The 19,827-nt window shown below is 48.9% G+C and overlaps 2 protein-coding genes across 2 annotated transcripts in view; one reads left to right on the top strand and one right to left on the bottom strand.

The window, feature by feature from the left end:
• Positions 1-9,192, top strand: part of SLA (Src like adaptor) — a 34,410-nt gene extending 25,218 nt beyond the window's left edge. The window contains exons 6-8 of the mRNA XM_038760582.1: positions 2,279-2,410; positions 7,753-7,885; positions 8,615-9,192. Coding sequence (XP_038616510.1) covers positions 2,279-2,410; positions 7,753-7,885; positions 8,615-8,834 — 485 coding nt within the window. The 3' untranslated portion in view covers positions 8,835-9,192. The remainder of the gene's footprint in view (positions 1-2,278; positions 2,411-7,752; positions 7,886-8,614) is intronic.
• The window catches only part of TG (thyroglobulin), a 163,035-nt gene that overhangs the window by 53,288 nt on the left and 89,920 nt on the right, over positions 1-19,827 (bottom strand). Inside the window, exons 41-42 of the mRNA XM_038760069.1 lie at positions 18,857-19,016; positions 13,272-13,474 (exon numbers count right to left, since the gene is read on the bottom strand). Coding sequence (XP_038615997.1) covers positions 13,272-13,474; positions 18,857-19,016 — 363 coding nt within the window. The remainder of the gene's footprint in view (positions 1-13,271; positions 13,475-18,856; positions 19,017-19,827) is intronic.

Here is a 19,827-nt window from a genome sequence, read left to right as displayed (position 1 = left end):
ATATTGTTATAGTGTGCTCTCCCAAGTGCTTAATACAGTGCTCTGCCTAGGGCAAGTGCGCAATTAATACAATTGACTAGCCAACTGACTAGTAACAATTATGGTATTTGTTAAGCGCTTACTACATGTCAAATGCTGTTCTAAGTGCTGGGGTACATTCGAGTTAATCAAGTCAGACACAGTCTCTGTCCCACGTGGAGCTCACAGTCTAAGTAGGAGGGAGAACATGTATTAAATCCCCATTCTACTGTTGAGGAACGTGAGGCACACACAGGTGAAGTGACTTACCCAAGGTCACACGGTAGACAGGCGGCAGAGCCGAGATTAGAACCCAAAGTCCTCTGATTCCCAGGCCCCTGCTTTTTCCACCAAGCTGCTACTATCGATCAATCAATCATATTTATTGAGCGCTTACTGTGTGCAGAGCACCGTACTAAGCACTGGGAGGGCATAATATAACAGAGTTGTTCCCTGTCCACAAGGAGCGTACAGTCTGGCTTACAATATACAGTACACTAGTACCTGGCCACTAGAAATGTTTCCATTTCTTTGTTTCTCTGACGCTGATCACTAGGGTTCAAGGTGAATATGGAGAGCTGGATGGAAGGCTACAATGCAACAGGGGGCTTGGATGAGCAATTAAACAGGGTGGATGAGTATTTTGGAAAAGACGATCCCCCAGACCACTGAGGTATCTTTGGCCAGAATAAACCAGGACCCCTTTCCCCCATACTCCTATCCCCCATTAGATTGGAAGCTCCCCAAAGCCAGGGCTTGGGTCTCTTGTACTTAGACAAGCAATGAGCACTGTGTTCAGCTCACAGACGGCTCCTTCACCCAAGTGGTGAGTGGAGGAAGAAAGGAGACCTCCGTGGCCTCTCACCAGGAGATTACAATCGAGGGGGTGAGATGGATACCACTTTCAAAGAGGAGGAAGAAGGGTTCAAACAGGAATGCAAAAAGACACGCACAAAAAGGCAATCGAGAAGCAGTGAGTGTAAAGGCGCGGAAGAGGGAGCAGAGAGATTGGGACTTGGGGAGAAGCAAAGTTCATCACCTCGAGGAGGTGGGATTTCAGAAGGTCTCTGAGGATGGGCAGAGTGGGGGCCATTTGTAAAGAAGCTTGCCTAAGCGGTTTTCAGTGAACACCACCGGACAGACCGAGATCCTGTTTCCCAGCCTCCCTCCAGAACTCATCCTCAGGTTTGATTCCTCCTACTGCCCGGAAGTTCTCCCCTGGGTCTAACTTAAATCCCTGTTGCTGCCATTCCACCTTCTTTCCCTATCAGGGGAAGTGCAGGAAATATTCTACCTCCAAGGCCAACGTATTTTGGCTTAAGAAGAGCAGCCGGAAACTGGAAGAAGACCGGGTCTGCCTCCAGACCCTTGCCTTCTTATTCGATGTTCTCTGCCTACTCAGGACCTCCTCATTAAACGATGCCACTTGATTCCCTAAGCAAACCACTCCAATCAGTCCCTTAATCAGTGGTAATTATTGAGCACTTACTGTGCGCAGAGCACTGAACTAAGCAATTGGGAGACGGCAATATGACAGAGTTGGTAGAACTGATCCCTGCCCTCAAGGAGCTTGGAATCACCCCCGAACCAGAAGTCCATCACATTTCAGCAGGCCCCGCCGGATGGAATCCCAGTGAAAAGCAGCGTGGCTCAGTGGCAAGAGCCCGGGCTTTGGAGTCAGAGGTCAGGGTTTCAAATCCCGGCTCCAACAGTTGTCAGCTGTGTGACTTTGGGCAAGTCACTCAACTTCTCTGGGCCTCAGTTACCTCATCTGTAAAATGGGGATTAAGACTGTGAGCCCCCCGTGGGTCAACCTGATCATCTTGTAACCTCCCCAGTGATTAGAACAGTGCTTTGCACATAGTAGGTGCTTAATAAATGCCATCATTATTATTATTATTAAATACCGCCACAAGCTTACGTTCCTCAGGCATGGTCCAAATCAAATCCAACCGATAATAATAACAACAATCGTAGTACTGAGTGTTTACTATGCACCCAGCACTGTGCTGAACATTAAGGTATGTACAATACAGTCAGATAGAACATAGTACCTCCCCTACACGGGATTCATCGTCCAAGTGGGAGAAGAGGAATTTTGTCCCCATTTTACAGAAGGGGAAACTGAGTCCCTGAGAGGTTAAGCATGTGTACCAAAGACCACAGAGCGGGCAAGTGGCAGAGGCTCCTGGCTGCCAGTCTCCTGCTCTTTCCACTAGGTCACGTTCCTGCTCCTAACGCCGCCTCCTCCCCTCTGCAGGTTCCTACTCACTGTCAGTGAGACACAGACAAGTGAAACATTACCGCATCTTCCGCTTGCCGAACAACTGGTACTACATCTCTCCGCGGCTCACCTTCCAGTGCCTCGAGGACCTCGTGAATCACTATTCCGGTAAGATCTGGAGGGCAGACCATGGCCCGGGCCAGTTTAGGGAGTGAGGTCGACATCACAGTGTCGACTTTCTTTTAGACTGTTAGCCCACTGTTGGGTAGGGACTGTCTCTATATGTTGCCAACTTGTACTTCCCAAGCGCTTAGTACAGTCCTCTGCACACAGTAAGCGCTCAATAAATACGATTGATGATGATGACTTTCTCCATCGACTTCCAGCCCAACCCAGCCCCCTCTTCCATCCCCCAACTCGGCCCCGCCCACCCAGATGCCTAACGTCTAAGCATCCCCAGGAGGCTCCTGTAGCCTCTGGCAGAGCCACTGGAATCTAAGGTATTTACTGAGCGCTTACTGTGCTTAGAGCACTGTACTAAGCGCATGGGAGAGTATAATACCACAGAGCTGGTAGACAGGTTCCTTCCCACAATGAGCTTACAGTTTAGAGGAATCCCAGCTGTTCTTCCCGTCTGCAGGAAAAGGTGGTGCACCTCAAATACAGCCTTTGCTCCCCATAAAGCTCACAACAACAGTCGTTGAGCTATTCTGATGGAAGATGTTGAGCACTTGAGACATTCGCTCCAGTTACGGGGGCCAGCAGATGTAAACTCTTAATTCTCTGGCTCACCTTCTGAGGGAATTAGAGAACACAGAACCAGATAACAAGCAGACAGTGTTAGATTTACACAGAGACTTGAAACTGTGAGTGAAAAATCATTATGGAGAATTAGCAGCGCGGATAAACGAGAGTTTTCTGGCTCTAGAAAGTAGAAGCCGGGACCACCTGGGTCATCATGGCACAAGAGCCAGAGGCCAAGGGAAATTGTGAGGGGGACCATGGGAAAGTCAGGATCAGGGGGTGAGAGAGGAAAGGGGAAGGAGGAGGAAGATCAGTGGGGAAGAGGCTGAAGAAGACAAAAAGATGTTGGAGGGACAGGCCTGAGACACAAACTCCTACCTAGGATTGATTTTATGGCTGTCTTCCCTGCTACATTATAATAATAATAATAATTATAATTATGGTATTTTTAAGGGTTTACTGTGTGCCAGGCAGTGCACTAAGCACTGGGGTGAATACAAGCAAATCAGGTTGGACACAGTCCCTGTCCCACATGGAGCTCACAGTCTCAATCCCCATTTTGCAGATGAGGCACAGAGAAGTGAAGTGACTTGCCCAAGGTCACAGAAGACTAGTGGCAGAGCCGGAATTAGAACCCATGACCTTCTGACTCCCGGGCCTGTGTTCTATCCACTCTGCCCTGTTGTTTCTCTATAAATTATTTGAGGGCAGGGATGGTGTCTGCTAATTCTGAACTCTCCCCAGGGCTGTTTACAGTTCTCTGCACACAATAGACTCTAAGCCCCTTGAGGGCAGGGATCTTGTCTGCTTTACTGCACTCTCCCCAGGGTTTAGCACATTGCTTTGCACTTAGGAGACTGTGAGCTCCTTGAGGGCAGGGATAGTGCCTACTAACTCTACTGGACTCTCCCGAGCACTCAGTAAAGTGCTCTGAACATGGTATAGAGCAATAAATAGTATCGATTGATTGGTTGGAGGTACGGGCCGGAGGGTTAGGGCTTGAGAGGCTGGAGGGACCAGGCCAGCTGTGAGAAGGGAAGAAAGGGTCTCCTGGCCCCCCGGGGGGGAAATTCCAGCTATGGAAGAAGGAAGGAGCCTGTGGGAGCAGAATCTCCTAGAATTGGACAGGGAAGCTAAGTGGGTGGGGGCCGGGGTGGAGGCATCTGAGGGAAGATCAGGTAATTTCTGCTGGTTTGGCTCTCCAACAAGAATGTCCCAAAATTTATCTGGGACACGGGGTCAAGCCAAGAGGCGTTCTCTCATCCGCCCGAGTTCCGGCTGGGCCCAGGGGATTTCCTTTAGGTCAAGAAACTGCTGAATTCTCCATAACAGACAGACCACGGGGCCCCAGTTCAGAACTGGAAAGGCAGCTGCTTTCTTTACCCCTCCCAGGGTGCATCTGCATTTTAAGAAATGCTTTTCTTTTTGACTCTAATTGACCGTCCAGGGAGGAAGCTGTCAAGAGAAAATAAACCGGGAAAGGGACAGAATTGCCCTCAAGCACCCTCGTGTCTCCCTTCTCTAATGTGGATTATCCCAAAGCTTTAATTCTCCATTGGCAGATTAGCCAAGTTTCACATTTCTGCTTTTGGATTATCCAGAGCATCGGCAAGTCCTGTTTCTTAACCCACACCTCTAACTTCCCCAGGTACCTTGCTCCTGGTCTCTGGGTCTCCCCCCGGGTAGAGGAAATGGGTCAATAATTTGAAAACAGGTCCATCACCTTATAATAATAATGATGATGGCATTTATTAAGCGCTTACTATGTGCAAAACACTGTTCTAAATGCTGGGGTGGTTACAAGGTGATCAGGTTGTCCCACAGGGGGCTCACAGTCTTAATCCCCATTTTACAGATGAGGTAACTGAGGAACAGAGAAGTTAAGTGCCTTGTCCAAAGTCACACAGCTGACGAGTGGCAGAGGCAGGACTTGAACCCACGACCTCTGACTCCAAAGCCCGTGCCACTGGTCACTGAGCCACGCTGCTTCTCTAAGTGCCAATTATGTCCTTGGCACTTCTCTTCCCATTCCTAGGCATGTTAAAATGTCCTAAAGGAGAATGGGAGTCCTGGGGAGATAGGGGACCTTGGAGGTGGTGATGGAACAGCAGATGACCCCTTGAGAAGGAAACAGTCAGTCAACTGTATTTATTGAGCACTTACTGTGCCTAGACACTGTACTGAGTGCTTGGGAGCGCACAATGCAACAACAAATGGACACATTCCCCTACTAAGATGTCTTAGGCTCTCAGCTAGCCCGGCTGTGCCACAAACCAATTGAAAATGTGGCGGATAGCACAGGGTTGTAGTCACAGTCACAGACTGTCGAAATAAGCTGAAAATGAAAGAGGAAGGAGAGTCCAGGAGCAACCAATTGCCCTGTCTTCTAGGCAGAGATGCTTGTGGAGTGTCAATTAATAGCAATCATCAGAGGGTGGGGAAACCCCAGGATTTGCATAGTTAAAACCTAATTGAAAAGCAGGTAAGGGCTAGCCTGGCAAGATTTGTCAACAAAGATGCATGGGATGCTGATACCTCAGTGAGGGGGTGCTGGGTTTTTCCAGGGCCGGGGGGTAAATGCGCATTGTTCCGGGCACTGTAACAATCAATCTATGCTATTTTTTGAGCACAGGGCACTGTCAGCTTGCAGTTGGGTGAAAAAGATGAGGCAAACGGTTAGAAAAAAACTCCAAAACCCTTGGCAAACCCATTGCCAGCTTTCTCCAAAAACAGGTTTTCCCTAAGGAAAACCTGACAAGTGTTTGAAAAGAAAACAAGCAGAATCAAATGATCTAATCACCTAAAATGCCTGAAAAAAAGGGGAATAACTAAGACTGTCAGCCATATCCCCTGTGACTTATTTAATGACTGGCCTTTCCACCCGAATCTGGAATTTTGGTATCTGGAATCTTCGAGAATTTCGGGTTCTAGATGACTTGCTCTAATTCTCTTCGGAGGCTGTTGAGGCTCCCTGAGATCCCTTCTCTCATCCCGGCCCGGGTCTCCGGCAGGATGTGAGTTTGTTGGATCTGATGTTCTTCTTGGCTGGCCTGTCTAATCCACCTACCAGTGACCCAGGTTTCCCCTCCATTTCTAATTACACGGAAGCGGCAGTTTCCCTTCTCAGTGAGGGACCGATCATTCATTCATTCGATTGCATTTATTGAGCGCGTACTGTGTGCAAAGCACTGTATTAAGCACATAACGTACCTTCCCCAACCATGGCCCCAGTGGGCATGGATCCTTCAAGGAGCCAGTGCCCGCTAGCTTGGTTTCGGTCTAGCCTCATCCAGAAAGAAAACCCAAAAGCCAAGGCTACGGCAACCTGTGCCCACAGATCTGGGTCTAAGTGGTTCACATATAGCCGGGGGTTCCGGGAAGAGCTCGGTAAATGGTAAGAAGAGAAACACGTACAGTCAGATCTATCATGGAAGTGGGAGAATGCAGTGGTGGCTTAGGTTTAGGTACAGGATTTAGAGCAGGAAAAGGCCCGTTGTGATTTGCACACTCAAATGTCACTGCACACTCAGTTAACATTGCACTCTCAGACATCACTGCCAAGTACGGGTTATTTTGCCTGGAAGAGAGTCCACAGGTACCGAACAGGTGGTAACTCAATCTGTCTCCTTTGCATTAAGGCTTCACATAAGTCACCCCAATTTTTAAGGATGGGAGATCATTTTTAAATGCCCACTCGGTGGTGAGATGAACGTGTCAACCGCCTCGGGTGCATTGTATTCGCCTAAGTGCTTAGTACATAAGTGCTGCACAAATACCACTGATTGAATGGTTGGGAGGTCCAGAGGTTCGTCACGAGAGACCCTCACACGTGTCTGATAAACAGAATACATGAGACATTTCTCTTTATAATAGCACCCAGCAGGGCTTCAACCACCCTTGACTCCCTCCTGCTGTCGACTTTCCCAGTGAAGCAGAGACACGAGGTCTCCACCCCTGGTCTCTGCTACTTCTCAGCTGGCCCAGCTCCAAGAAGCCCACGCGGCTAGCTGGAAGCAGAGGCGACATCTTCACTAATCCAAAGCACAAATCACAGCCTCAGCCATTCACCAACACTGACAAAAATCCCCATTCTTCAGGGGTCCCTTCCCAGGCTCATAGTACAGGGATTTACATTCCATAGAGGCATAATAAATATCACGGACGGGCTTTCACTGTCTGTAAATGATTCGGGTCTCTACCCACCCCTTGACTGCAAGGCTTCTTAAGGGCAGCTAACGTGTATCTTGCCATTATTGCACTCTCCCAAGCACTTGGTCCTATGCCTAGCACTTAGAAGGTGCTCGATAAATGTCACTGGTTAATTCATTGATTAATATCTGTGGTTTTTGTGAAGCGCTTAACCATGTGCCAAACACTGCTACGTAGACTGCGAGCCCCATGAGGGGCAGGGACTGTGTCTGTGTACCTAAACAGCACTTAGAAGAGTGTTGGATATATAGTAAGTGCTTAACAAATCCCATAAAAAAAAAGCGCTGGGGTAGATACAAGATGATCAGATCAGACATAGTCCCTGTCCCCTATAGGACTCACAGCCTAAGGAGGAGGGAGAACAGGTATTAAATCTCCATTTTACAGATGAGGAAATGGAGGCGCAGAAAAGTTAAGCAACTTGCTCAAGTTCACACTGCAGGCAAGTGGTGAACTTGCCAACTTCCAGGCCAGTGCCGTTTCCACTAGGCCATGCTGCCTCTCTGACTGTTTGTGTATGTCTGTGTGTGTGTGTATGTGTGTGTTTCTCCTATCAGAGGTGGCCGACGGCCTCTGCTGTGTCCTGACCACTCCCTGCCTGACTCAATGCACCAATCCCAATGGAGTCAAAAGTCATAGCTCACCGGTCGTGATGCGCCAGAAACATTTCAACTGGAGAAGTGTGCAGAGGTACCCTTCCCCGCCCTCCCCAGGTTTTATCCAGGATGTTCCCGATGTCCGGCCACCCTGATATTAGAGACACCGGCTGCTCTCTAGAGATGCTAATGGTCCAGCTAACTGGGTGGCCCAGATGTGGTAGTCCTCCTTGTAACGGAGCCAACTGACGGTTTCCAACTCAGAACACTGTCCACACTTGGAAGCCAGTCTTTAGGGGGCCTTTCTGCAGTCACTTTTCCTACATTGCTGGCCTTGATTTCTCCTGGCTCCCAGTACCGTGCCCCTTCCATTAGGCCTCGCTGCTTCTCCTAGGGCAGGCCAGTCCAAGCCAATGGCAACCCTGAGGGCTCCCACTGGAGGAATAATAACTCATAATTATGGTACTTGTTAAGCACTTACTACGTGTCAGACACTGTACTAAGTGCCGGGGTCCGTACAAGATAATCGGGTCAGAAACAGGCCCTGTCCCACCTAGGGCTCAGTGTCTTTGTCCCCATTTTACAAATGAGGTAAATGAGGCACAGATAAACGAAGCGACTTGCCCAAGGTTACACAGTAGACAAGCGGCGGAACCGGGATTAGAACCCAGGTCCTCTGACCCCCCAGTTTCATACTCTTTCCACTAGGCCATGAAAGATCATCCCCCCTGCGTCGCGGTGCTCTCGGGCTAGCTGAACGGGGCAGAGGCTAAGCCAGCTTTCCCCCGCCCTCCCTCTCTCCTTCTTTCCCTCCCTCCTCCAGCAAGCGGCAGCCCAGTGAGATGGAAGCCCTGAGTTCCCTGGAGATGGACGACTCCCTGCTGAGCTTCGGACTCCGGGAGAGCATCGCCTCTTATCTGTCCGTGGCCGGGGAAGACAGTTCTCCCTTTGGCAGCGAGCGAAAGAAGAAGAGCCGCTCGCTGGTGTATATGGGCAGCAAGCGCAAGAGTGCCATCTTCACCCCGCCGTCCTGGGAGGACTGACCACAGGGAGCATGGGAGCCGGGGGCCTCTGGGTCTGCCCAGGGCCTCACCTGCCCCACAGCATGTTACGAGATAACTTGAGGCTGGTGTCCCCCCAATGCCTGGGTATTCAATCAATCATATTTATTGAGAGCTGACTGTGAGCAGAGCGCTTGGGCGAGTACAATATATCAGAGTTGGTAGATGCGTTCCCTGCCCACAACGAGCTTTTAATCTAGAGGATGTTGTCTCACAAAGGAAACTTTCCTTTCCGCCCCTGGACACGCACTGTAGATAGGACCCTGTGTTAACTTATAATTGACTCAGATGTTGTTTCATAAGGAGTGAGTGAGTGTGTGTGTGTGTGTGTGTGTGTGTGTGTGTGTGTGAGTGAGTGTGTGTGTATATATATCTATCTATCTATGTGAAGGAGGAAGAGAAGAATGTCTCAATAAAACACAACTGATAAAATTGGTGCTATTCTGTGTTTCTCTCCAAAGTTGCTGACTGCAGTGAATTTAGGGAGGAGGGGCTATTAGGAAGGAAGGCCAACCTGTGACTTGGCAGGTGGGCCAGGTCCACTACAGTGTCCAGGGACTCACTGGCCCCAGGGGCCTCCTGGGACTCACTGCCTTCCTCGGGCTCCACCCCGCTCTCCCGACTGGGCCAGGAGGCCCAGGAGAACAAGACTACTGATGGGCGCTTCCACCCCTTTGGCCAAGCTTTTCCCTCCAGAGACTCTGGGAATGTGGAGAACCCCCCACCCCCGGGAGGCAGAAGGGAAAAGTTCTGGGCCGACCCAAGCTGGGAGTTGCCGGGGAGGACAGGAAGTCCTTGACTGTAGTCGAGGCGGTGGAACCTATGACTCTTCTGAAACAACCACCTATTTGTTTCAGCTTTACAAACATGTCCGATACGCCTTCCGACCCAGCCTCCTTTATGGCGCTGGCACCATGGGCATGCTGGGGAGAGGGGATCCCTGGGAGCCGGGGGAAGATGGGGAACTTTTGACAGCTGTGATAAGAAAGGGCTATGGGAAGCAAAAGTTTAAGGGCGTCTGGGGCGTGGCACAGAGGGCGAGAGGGCGAGAAGCCATGACACACTCCGAATCCTCCCATTTTACTTCCAATGATGCAGAAGTCAGTTATCCGCCTGACCCAACTAAGATGCCCATAGGCAGCTCGATGCCTCGCCTACACCTGATCCAGGACCCAGTAATTTGAATAGCATTCCCGACTTGGTTTGGGGAATGACCCTCTCTTCTCCACCTCGTATCTTGGATAAAACGCAGAGACTCTGGTGGAAGTTGGAGTGGGGTCAGGGAGTTGCACTTTTTCAAAACGGCAGCTCTGACAGCATTCCCGTGTAACAAGTGTGGCACCACGACAGCCCCCTTGTCTGGCATCTGTGATGACTGTCCAAGACCACCCTAGCTAGGGAGGGAACCGCTCTGTACCGCACCCTTTAAGCTAGAGCTCCTCACTGGCCATATGGCCAACCAAATGATCTTGCCTGCATAGTCCCAGAGAATACGCATCCCACACACTGTCTCTTTCCTGATCACAACCATCTGAATGTTTACCCTACGCATATTTTAGCCACCGGAGTATTAACAGAGCAGTTTCAGAGCAGCAGACTGTAGAACTGTCAGAGCTTTAAACCCCAACTGCAACACGGAGGCGTCGATTCCCACCCCAGGGCCGAGTGACCTCTGCCTCCCCGGTGGCTCATGCAGTATGCTAGTGACTGATGCCGTTCCGGTCAGTGACCGATGCCTTCGGAATGCCGGGGACAGGCTGAGTCAATCGGAAACCATGCTGCCCTCTCACATCCGGGCATTCATATGGAATTGACACCACACAATAAAGATTCTGCCCCATAAACGGAGATTCCCAAGCTGGATTTGGTGAGGGATTTAGTGGCTGCCTGTCTTGGGAGACTTCCTAGCTGGTTCTGATCTTGGACAGGAGAGAATTCTATCAGGAAAAGGAGGCCCCTTTCCCTGTCCTGCCCCCCTCACTCCTCCACTGCCCCCCCAGCCAGCTGATACAGGGACAAAAGCAATGACATAGAGATGATTGATTCTTGGCCATCACATCTGTCCCCCCTGTGCTTCTGGGAGGGGCTTCAACTTGCCAACAGACACCACAAAAGAAGAGCTGGTGAGCCCTCCCCATTTTGCCCCGCCAACAAACAGCTCCTGCAGCTGTGCTGAGAAACTACCCAGATCTTCCCAGAGCCCCTTCACAGAATGGAACTGATGCTCTCCAAATGTTTGATGTGAACATTTTCTCCAAACAAAACTAGCTGGCTCCATAATAATAACGGTGATGATGATGATAATGGTATTTGTTAAGCACTCACTATGTGTCAAGCACTGCTCTAAGCACTGGGGGTAGATACAATTTAATCTGGTCAGACACAGTCCTTGTCTCAGGTCATACACAGTCACTGTCTCACACGGGATTCAAGAGTCTAAATAGAAAAGAGAACCAGGTGCTTATTTTACAGATGAGAAAACTGAGGCCCAGAGAAGTTAAGTTACTTGTCCAAGATCATAGAGGCAATTGGCAGTCGGGATTAAAACCTAAGTCTTCTGATTCCCAGGTCTGTGCTCTTTCCACTACGAAATGCTGTTTCTCAAAGCCTTCATTTTCACTGTACTGTTTGAGGGCACTAAGAACACAAACCCCCCACCCCCAACCACAATGCCACATTTACAGACCTTAGAATCGACATCCTGAGCTCAGTCAGAAACTGGTATTTCAATCCAATAATCCTTTTCCCATATCCACTTGCTCCTAGCCAAAGATCGCTCAGTCCTGGAGCTTTCTAAAAATTGTTAACCTATGAAAGTGTTACAGTCTTTTATCTTCCAAATGGCTTCCCCTTAGCTGTTGGAAGGAATGGTTGGAAAACAGGCTGTTCAATGGATAAGGCGGAGTATTGATTTGAGACCAAGTACAACGCTCTTTGGAAATGGGAATTACTGGGTGGAATTCCTCAACAAGATCGAAGTTCTCCCTAAATAATTCCTTATGGAATTCTAGTTTTTGAATTCCTGTTTCCTGCCAGGGGATGGTGTTCCCAGGATCCTGGGTGCAGATGATTCTATCCCATGGTGACACTCACCCCTTGCCATATGGAACAGCTTTCACAACTTCTTTTCTATGGTATTAGTTAAGCGCTTACTATGTGTCAGGCACTATACTAAGTGTTGGGGTAAATACAAGCTAATCAAATCTGGTTGGACATAGTCACAGTCTTAATCCCCATTTCACAGATGAGGTAACTGTGGCACAGAGAAGTTAAGTGATTTTGCCAGGAATTAGAACCCAGGTCCTTCTGACTCCCAGGACCATGCTCTATTGACTATTTAAATTGCCTGGCGAACAATTGGACCAGATGGTGGGAGGAGAAGGAGGGAAAATTCATTCCTAACAAAAATGGACAAGAAAAGATGATGTTGGGAGAAGAGAATGGGGCAAATGATTTGGACTGAATTCAGATCCTGTGCAAGGTGGTGAATTCACAAATAACAACTAACAGATCACCCAAGGAGATCTAGATATCCTGCCTGGCTCTGATTTTGTAATAACAGCCGGCTCCAGCAGGACAACTGGCCTCTCAACTCCAAGGCAGTTTCTGAAGCCACGTCTCCTTTCTGCTCAGACGGAAAGCCGCCTCCGCTCCCACGCTTTTTCAGCCAGTGCTTTCTATTAATTGGACCCTTACTTCCTTTCATTCGAGGAGATAATCGAATTTCCTGCACATGAGAAATATATCCCTGGTCATATTTTCGACTATTCTTGAGGTGCTTTGCGGGGGTTGACAATCGCAATCTTAGTCTACAGGATAACAGCCACCCGGGGTGGGGATTTGAGCACTCCAACACTCTTTTACCTTTAAATTCCCTCTGATCAGAAGCCTCCAGTGGCCATAGATCCCTCTCCACTTCAAGCCAAACTCCTCACAACTGGCTTCAAGGCCTCCAGAAACACTCCCCCGTGGAAATATCAGCTCTCTTTCCTCGCACTTTTGGCACTTCCCAAGTTCACCTTCGGACTGTATCTTGCTCAAATCGTCCTCTTCCAACCCCTCATTCACACTTGTTCCCTCTGCCAAAAACACCTTCTCTTGAGCCCAACCATTCATTCATTCATTCAATTGAGTGCTTACTGAGTGCAAAACACTGTACTAAGCCCACCAAATCCATCTGCCTATCTTCAAAGCCCTCATAAAACCCCAGCTCTTCTGGTCCCCACTTAATTCCCCATATCCCAATGACCTCAATACAACAGTCACTCTTTGCACTTCAACATTTTCATGCTTACCTCTACTTGTATAATTATTTGCATGTTCTGTAGATTACATTCAATTACTCAGTTATTACATTCTTATATCATACAATCTGATTTATCCAGAAGAAGGCTGGAAGGTTGACCAAAGGAGACTCACCATGAGGATGGCCCGCCTGAAGAGTCTGGAGTCAGCCGGCCTGGGCCAGAGCAAGTGGACGCTGGCCACGTCGGCCCCGCCCCGATCCGCCGCGAGGGTCACGCGTCCTGGGTCCCCGCCGAAGTTGGCGATGTGGTCCTGCACCCACTGCAGGGCAGCCACCTGGTCCTGGAGCCCCCAGTTCCCTCTGGCCACGCCGGAACCTGTGGGGGGTGAGAAGAGCCTCCTTACCCTGCTGCCAAACTCTGTGGGGCTGGGCCGACCCCACCCCAGAACCCGGACGATTCCCTCCCTCGGAGTGGACTCCTTACCATCGGCTTTAAAGTGCTCAATCACCTTGGCTCCTCCTACCTCTCCTCACAACTCTACTACTCCAACCCAGCCCGCAGCCTTCGCTCCTCAGTGCCAACCTACACAATGTACGTCGGTCTCGTCTATGTCACCGCTGACCTCTCGCCCACGTCCTGCCGTTGGCCTGGAACATCCTACCTCTTCATATCTGACACACAATTACTCACCCACCTTCAAAGATTCACTGAAGGCACCTCTCCTCCAAGAGGCCTTCCCAGACTAAGCCCTCTTTTCCTTTTTTTCTATTCCCGTCTGTGTCGCTCTGATTTGCTCCCTTTATTCATCTTCTCTCCCAGCCCCACAGCACTTATGTATATATACGTAATTTATTTATTTATATTAGACTTTAAGCTCGTTGTGGGTAGGGAATACATCTGTTATATTGGGCTCTTCCAAGTGCTTAATACAGTGCTCTGCCCACAATAAGCACTCCATAATTACAATTGACTGATTGGGATGAGTCTTCCCAGTCTGAGACTGTACCTTGCCCCTCTCCCTTCCTCCTGGCTGTAATAATAATAATAATAATAATAATAATAATAATAATAATAATAATAATAATAATAATAACAATAATAATAATAATGACATTTATTAAGCTCTTACTATGTGCAAAGCACCGTTCTAAGCACTGGGAAGGTTACATGGTGATCAGGTTGTCCCATGTGGGGCTTACAGACTTCATCCCCCATTTTACACATGAGGTAACTGAGGCACAGAGAAGTTTAGTGAGTTGCCCAAGGTCACACAGCTGATAAGTGGTGGAGCCGGGATTTGAACCCTTGACCTCTGACTCCAAAGCCCACGTTCTTTCCACGGAGCCACACTGCTTCTGTAGAGAAAAGTGGTGCCTGAAATCTTCACTCCACCACCCCAGTACTCTGCCCACAGTAGGCTCCCTGTACAATGCTCTGCCCCACAACAGGGCTGCAGCATATTTTAGTGGAAAGAGCACGGGCTTGGGAGTTGGAAGGACCTGGGTTCTAATCCTGGCTCTGCCACTTATCTATTGTTGTGCCCTTGAACAAGTTACTTTGCTTCTCTGTGCCTCAGTTAGTTCACCTGTAAAATAGGGATTAAGACTGTGAGCTCCATGTGGGACATGGACTGTGCCAAACCTATGTTATATCTACCCCAGTGCTTAGCACAATGCAAGGCACATAGACACTTAAAAAACTATTTTTTTTTAAAAAAGGTCACTGCTTTGCACCTTGAGGACACTCAGTACAATGCTCTGTACCCAGCTGATGCCCTTTACAGCCCTCTGCCCATAGTGAAGGCCCAGTACAGCACTGTGTCCATAATGGGGGTGCCCAGTACCAACCTCTGCTCCCAGAAGGCTCCCAGTAGAGCTCTCAATAAGTACTACTGGAGGATTGAAAAGAGGAGACATGTGCTGAGAAAGGAGACCTAGAACTATGGGGCGAGTGGATAGGATGGATTCATTCATTCATTCATTCAATCGTATTTATTGAGTGCTTACGGTGTGCAGAGCACTGTACTGAGCACTTGGAAAGTACAATACAGCTATAAAAAGGGGCAATCCCTGCCCATAACAGTCTTACAGTTTACGTCCATTTCCGTGGATGAAATGGAAGTGTCGGCTTGCGGAACGCCCCCAAGGTGGGGAGATGGGGGGCTAAGCCTGGCAAAATGGAATGAGCTGGGGAGGGGCAGACAGGGGGCTTAGGCAGAGTGAAGTCATGGAGAGATGTGGAGTCACTTTCTTCCTGGGCTGGGACCCGGCGAATAAAGAAACAGAAAAAGAAGTTTGGGACAAAACCAGTTTGAAAAAAGGAATCTAGTGGGAGGCTCGCTAATTCCCCAGAGCCTGGGAGTCCCGGAGGGGAGGGAGGGATGGGGGAGAGGTAAACAGTGAGGATAAATGCCTCCCAGCACTAGCTGTTTTGGGGTCAAGGACAAGTCACGATCAGGAACTGGCACAAGGACCAGAGGACAGAACCAGAGCAAACCGCTTCAGAAAGCCAAACCCAGAGTTAATGCACAGAATTCAGAAAGCACTGCCAGTTTCCACAGCAACTACCAAATGAATGGTTTTTCCACCTGGGGACATTTTCAAGGAAAAGGATTTCTTCTAAGGTATACTGCTCCCTGTGTGAATGGAAAAGTCATCAACGTGAGCCATTGGCCCACCTTTCTGGATTCCTTGCAGTTCCCTTCATTAAGATGGACAAATTCTAGAAGTCCAGCTGAGGGTGAGTTCTAGAGTATGGGCCGGGGGTGAGAGCTGGAGATCGATCTAAGGATGAGTTTTGGAGTTCCAGCCTAGGGGCAGTTTTATCCTGGGATCGATTCTGGCCCGGGGAGAATTTTAGCATCCCAGCCTGGGGTGAGTCCTAACACTCTAGTGAAGGGTTAGCTCTAGTGTTCCTGGCCAAGGATTAGTTCTAGAATTCCAGCCAAAGGGGACTTCTAGAATTCCAGTCAAAGGGGACTTTTAAAGTTCCAGGCACAGGGAAATTCTAGAGTTCCCGGCAGGGTGAGTTCAAGAGCCCTAGATGAGGGCAGTGCAAAACAGAAGTTGGTGTTCTGGTGCTGCCCTTGAAGGTCCACAGTTTCAGACTGGGCTTCTAGACCATGATGCCAGAACTGGGAGTTCCCAAAACAGAAACACTCCCTAATTGCGCTGCTCATTCCTAATCCGTCTGCTTGCCATGGCCAGGGGTCTGGTCAAACGGCACGGAGCCCGCAACCTGACAGGGTGAGCAGATGCAAGTCAAAGTTTAAATGCGGTATTCAGTAAGCAATGCATTTTTTAGGGGAGGCACTTTTTCAGAAAAGCATAAAGTAGCCAAGCCACATCAAACAGATCTGGCTATCTCAAGAGCACACCACTTCCTCCTCCCTTCCTCTCCAGGCAAAACCAGGTAGACAAAATACACGTGCACAAACACACATACATGCACACAAACACACAACCATGGCTCCATAGTGATGCCCTTCTTTTTCTCATTCTGCGCCCTAGTGGGAACACAACTGGCATGATGCAAGAGGGCGAGCGGCAATGAACGAGCCACTCTTGTACTATCATCACTATCATTAGAGAAGCAGCGTGGCTCAGTGGAAAGAGCCCGGGCTTCGGAGTCAGAGGTCACGGGTTCAAATCCCAGCTCCACCACTTGTCAGCTGTGTGACTTTGGGCAAATCACTTCACTTCTCTGGGCCTCAGTTACCTCATCTGTAAAATGGGGATTAAGACTGTGGGACAACCTGATCACCTTGTAACCTCTCCAGCGCTTAGAACAGTGCTTTCCACATAGTAAGTGCTTAATAAATGCCATTATTATTATTATTATTATTATTATTATTATCAACTCTTCCTTGCAAGATCTTATCCTTCCATCAATCAATCAATCAATGGTATTTGCTGAGTGCTTTCCAGGTGCCAGAACAATCAGTCAATCAGTGATATTCACTGAGCGCTTGGGAGAATTCAGTAGAGTTGGTAGGGAAGCAGCATGACTGAGAGGGTAGAGCCCGGGCCTGGGAATCAGAAGGACCTAGGTTCTAATTCCGGCTCTGCCACCTGTCTGTTGTGTGACCTTGGGCAAGTCGCTTCACTTCTCTGGGCCTCAGTTACCTCAACTGTAAAATGGGGATTAAGACTGTGAGCCCCATGTGGGACAGGGACTGTGTCCAACCTGATTAGCGTGTACCTACCCCAGCGCTAAGAACAGTGCTTGACAAATATTAAGTGCTTAACAAATATCACCATCATCATCATTAATATTATTAGACACATTTCCTGCCCACAAGGGAGATTCCATCATTACTTTCCCAAGTGCATAGTACAGTGCCTGACACACAGTTGGTGTTCAATATATAGCACTATCACTACCACTACTGCCACAGTGACATTTCCCAGCTGACTCACCCCCAAACCAGTCTAGGAAGCAAGGGGATGATTGTCTCTAATTCTGCCTGGGGAAAAACCATAACCAAGAGCAGCCAATACCTTTCTGGGTCTGGGAGTGGGAGAATCCATCACAAATGTGCTGGGGGATTCTGGTAAGACCGAGAATCGAGGGGCTAGCCTCGTCCTCCTGAAGACCCCAGTCAGGTCCGAACGGGTGATGCTAGAGCAAAGGAATGTTTTGGCCTGTTCTCCCTCTTTCTTTAAAAAGCCGCAACGTTTGGCCGGCAACCCAGACGTCAATTTCAGCGGAGCTGTAGGAAGGCGAATGAGTGTGTGGCTGGGAGCGGGGATGGGAAGTGGGACAGAATCTTCCCAGACTATGTCTGGCTCCACTCGAGACGGACATGCACTTCCGACGCATCCCCTGGGTGCTTTTGGGGCCCACTGGATGCTCGGTTTCTCTTTCCAGCTGAGAGGATCCACAGAGAAGATAATAAAATAATGCTCTTAGGATAGATAAACCAGTGAAAAATTGAGGATTTTCCACTGGGAGAGATCTTAATGCGGTTTAGTTTATTCTCCCCCTCTAGATTCTACGCTCGTCGTGGGTGGGGAATGTGGCTATCAACTCAGTTGTACTCTCCTAAGTGCTTAAGTACATTGCTCTGCATGCAGTAGGCACTCAATAAATACCACTGATGATGATCCTCCCCTGGACGTGGATTTCAAAATAACAGGGAATCTGGATAAGTAGTTCCCTGGCTAAAGCAACATATCTTTATTTAAAGGTCCTAATGGAGGTAAGACACATCGTCCCCCTGTTCATCAGTGCTGTCTGAGGAAAGCTTACCGGTTGACCTGGTTCCAGAAATGCCCTTGCCTGTCTGAGGTGTCGTCTTTGAACCGTGGAACAGATCCCCGATTTTAAAGCGCCGGAGAGAAAAAAAGAATTCAGAAGCCGATTCGAGGACGGAGCAAAGACCTCTGAAACAGTGCTCTCAAAATGTCTCCGAGTATGGAGGGAGAACACGACGTATTCATGGCATGTCTGTTTGCGGCAGGGGCAACAGATTCTGTATCCTTGGGATTTGTTGTATGTTTTTCTTTTGCCTGTAACCCTGGTTCTATCCTCAGACTCCAGATATATTTCCACGGAGTCTGAGCCTTTGAGTTCAAAGATTTTACCCTACCATCCAGCTCACCAGTGCTTGTGTACACCGTGTTCATGTACGGAGACCTCACTGTAACACCCAGCTCAGTAGTGTTGTTGTATACAAAGACCTCATATAACACCCAGCTCAGGAGCGATTGTGTACCCAGGAATTGTGCCCACCACCCTGACCGACCCCCGGCTCACCTGTGCTCAGGAACCCGAACACTCCGGCCCGATAAGTGGCGGTGACCACGATGAGATTGCCGACGGCGGCCAGGTACGCCCCGTCGAGATCCAGCTGTCCATGCCTCTGGCTGTCCCTCTCAGGGTGGTGGAAAAACACCAGTACCGATGTGTTTGGACCCTGGGGTAATGACCGAGATGGTAAAATGGTAAGCAGATCCCTCCCTCTTGACCTGAGAGTTATTACTCTATTTATTTATTTATTTATTTTGCTTGTACATATCTATTCTATTCATTTTATTTTGTTAGTATGTTTGGTTTTGTCTCCCCCTTTTAGACTGTGAGCCCACTGTTGGGTAGGGACTGTCTCTATATGTTGCCAATTTGTACTTCCCAAGTGCTTAGTACAGTGCTCTGCACACAGTAAGCGCTCAATAAATACGATTGATGATGTGGGGAGAACTAGCACTGTGGGGGTTTTTTTCCAATGGTATTTAATAATAATAATAATGGCATTATTAAGTGCTTACTATGTGCAAAGCACTATTCTAAGTGCTGGGGAGGTTACAAGGTGATCAGTTTCTCCCACATGGGCCTCACAGTCTTAATCCCCATTTTACAGATGAGGTCACTGAGGCACAGAGAAGTTAAGTGACTTGCCCAAAGTCACACAGCTGACAAGTGGCAGAGCCAGGATTTGAACCCATGATCTCTGACTCCAAAGCCTGTTTCTACTGAGCCACGCTGCTTCTCATTTGTTAAGTGTATCTGTATTTGTTAAGTGTTTAAGCAGTGCGGCCTAGTGGATAGAGTATCGGCCTGGGCGTCAGAAGGACCTGGGTTCTAATCCCAGCTCCACCACCAGTCTGCTGTGTGACCTTGGGTAAGTCACTTCACTTTTCTGGGCCTCAGTTCCCTCATCTGTAAAATGGGGATTGATTGTGAACCCCATGTGGAACGGGGACTGTGTCCAACTTAATTAGCTTGCATCT

The sequence above is a fragment of the Tachyglossus aculeatus genome, chromosome 18 (genome assembly GCF_015852505.1).
Source record: "Tachyglossus aculeatus isolate mTacAcu1 chromosome 18, mTacAcu1.pri, whole genome shotgun sequence".
Lineage (NCBI taxonomy): Eukaryota > Metazoa > Chordata > Mammalia > Monotremata > Tachyglossidae > Tachyglossus > Tachyglossus aculeatus.
Note: the sequence above shows the minus strand (reverse complement) of the source record. Positions and strands in the feature narration are given on the sequence as shown.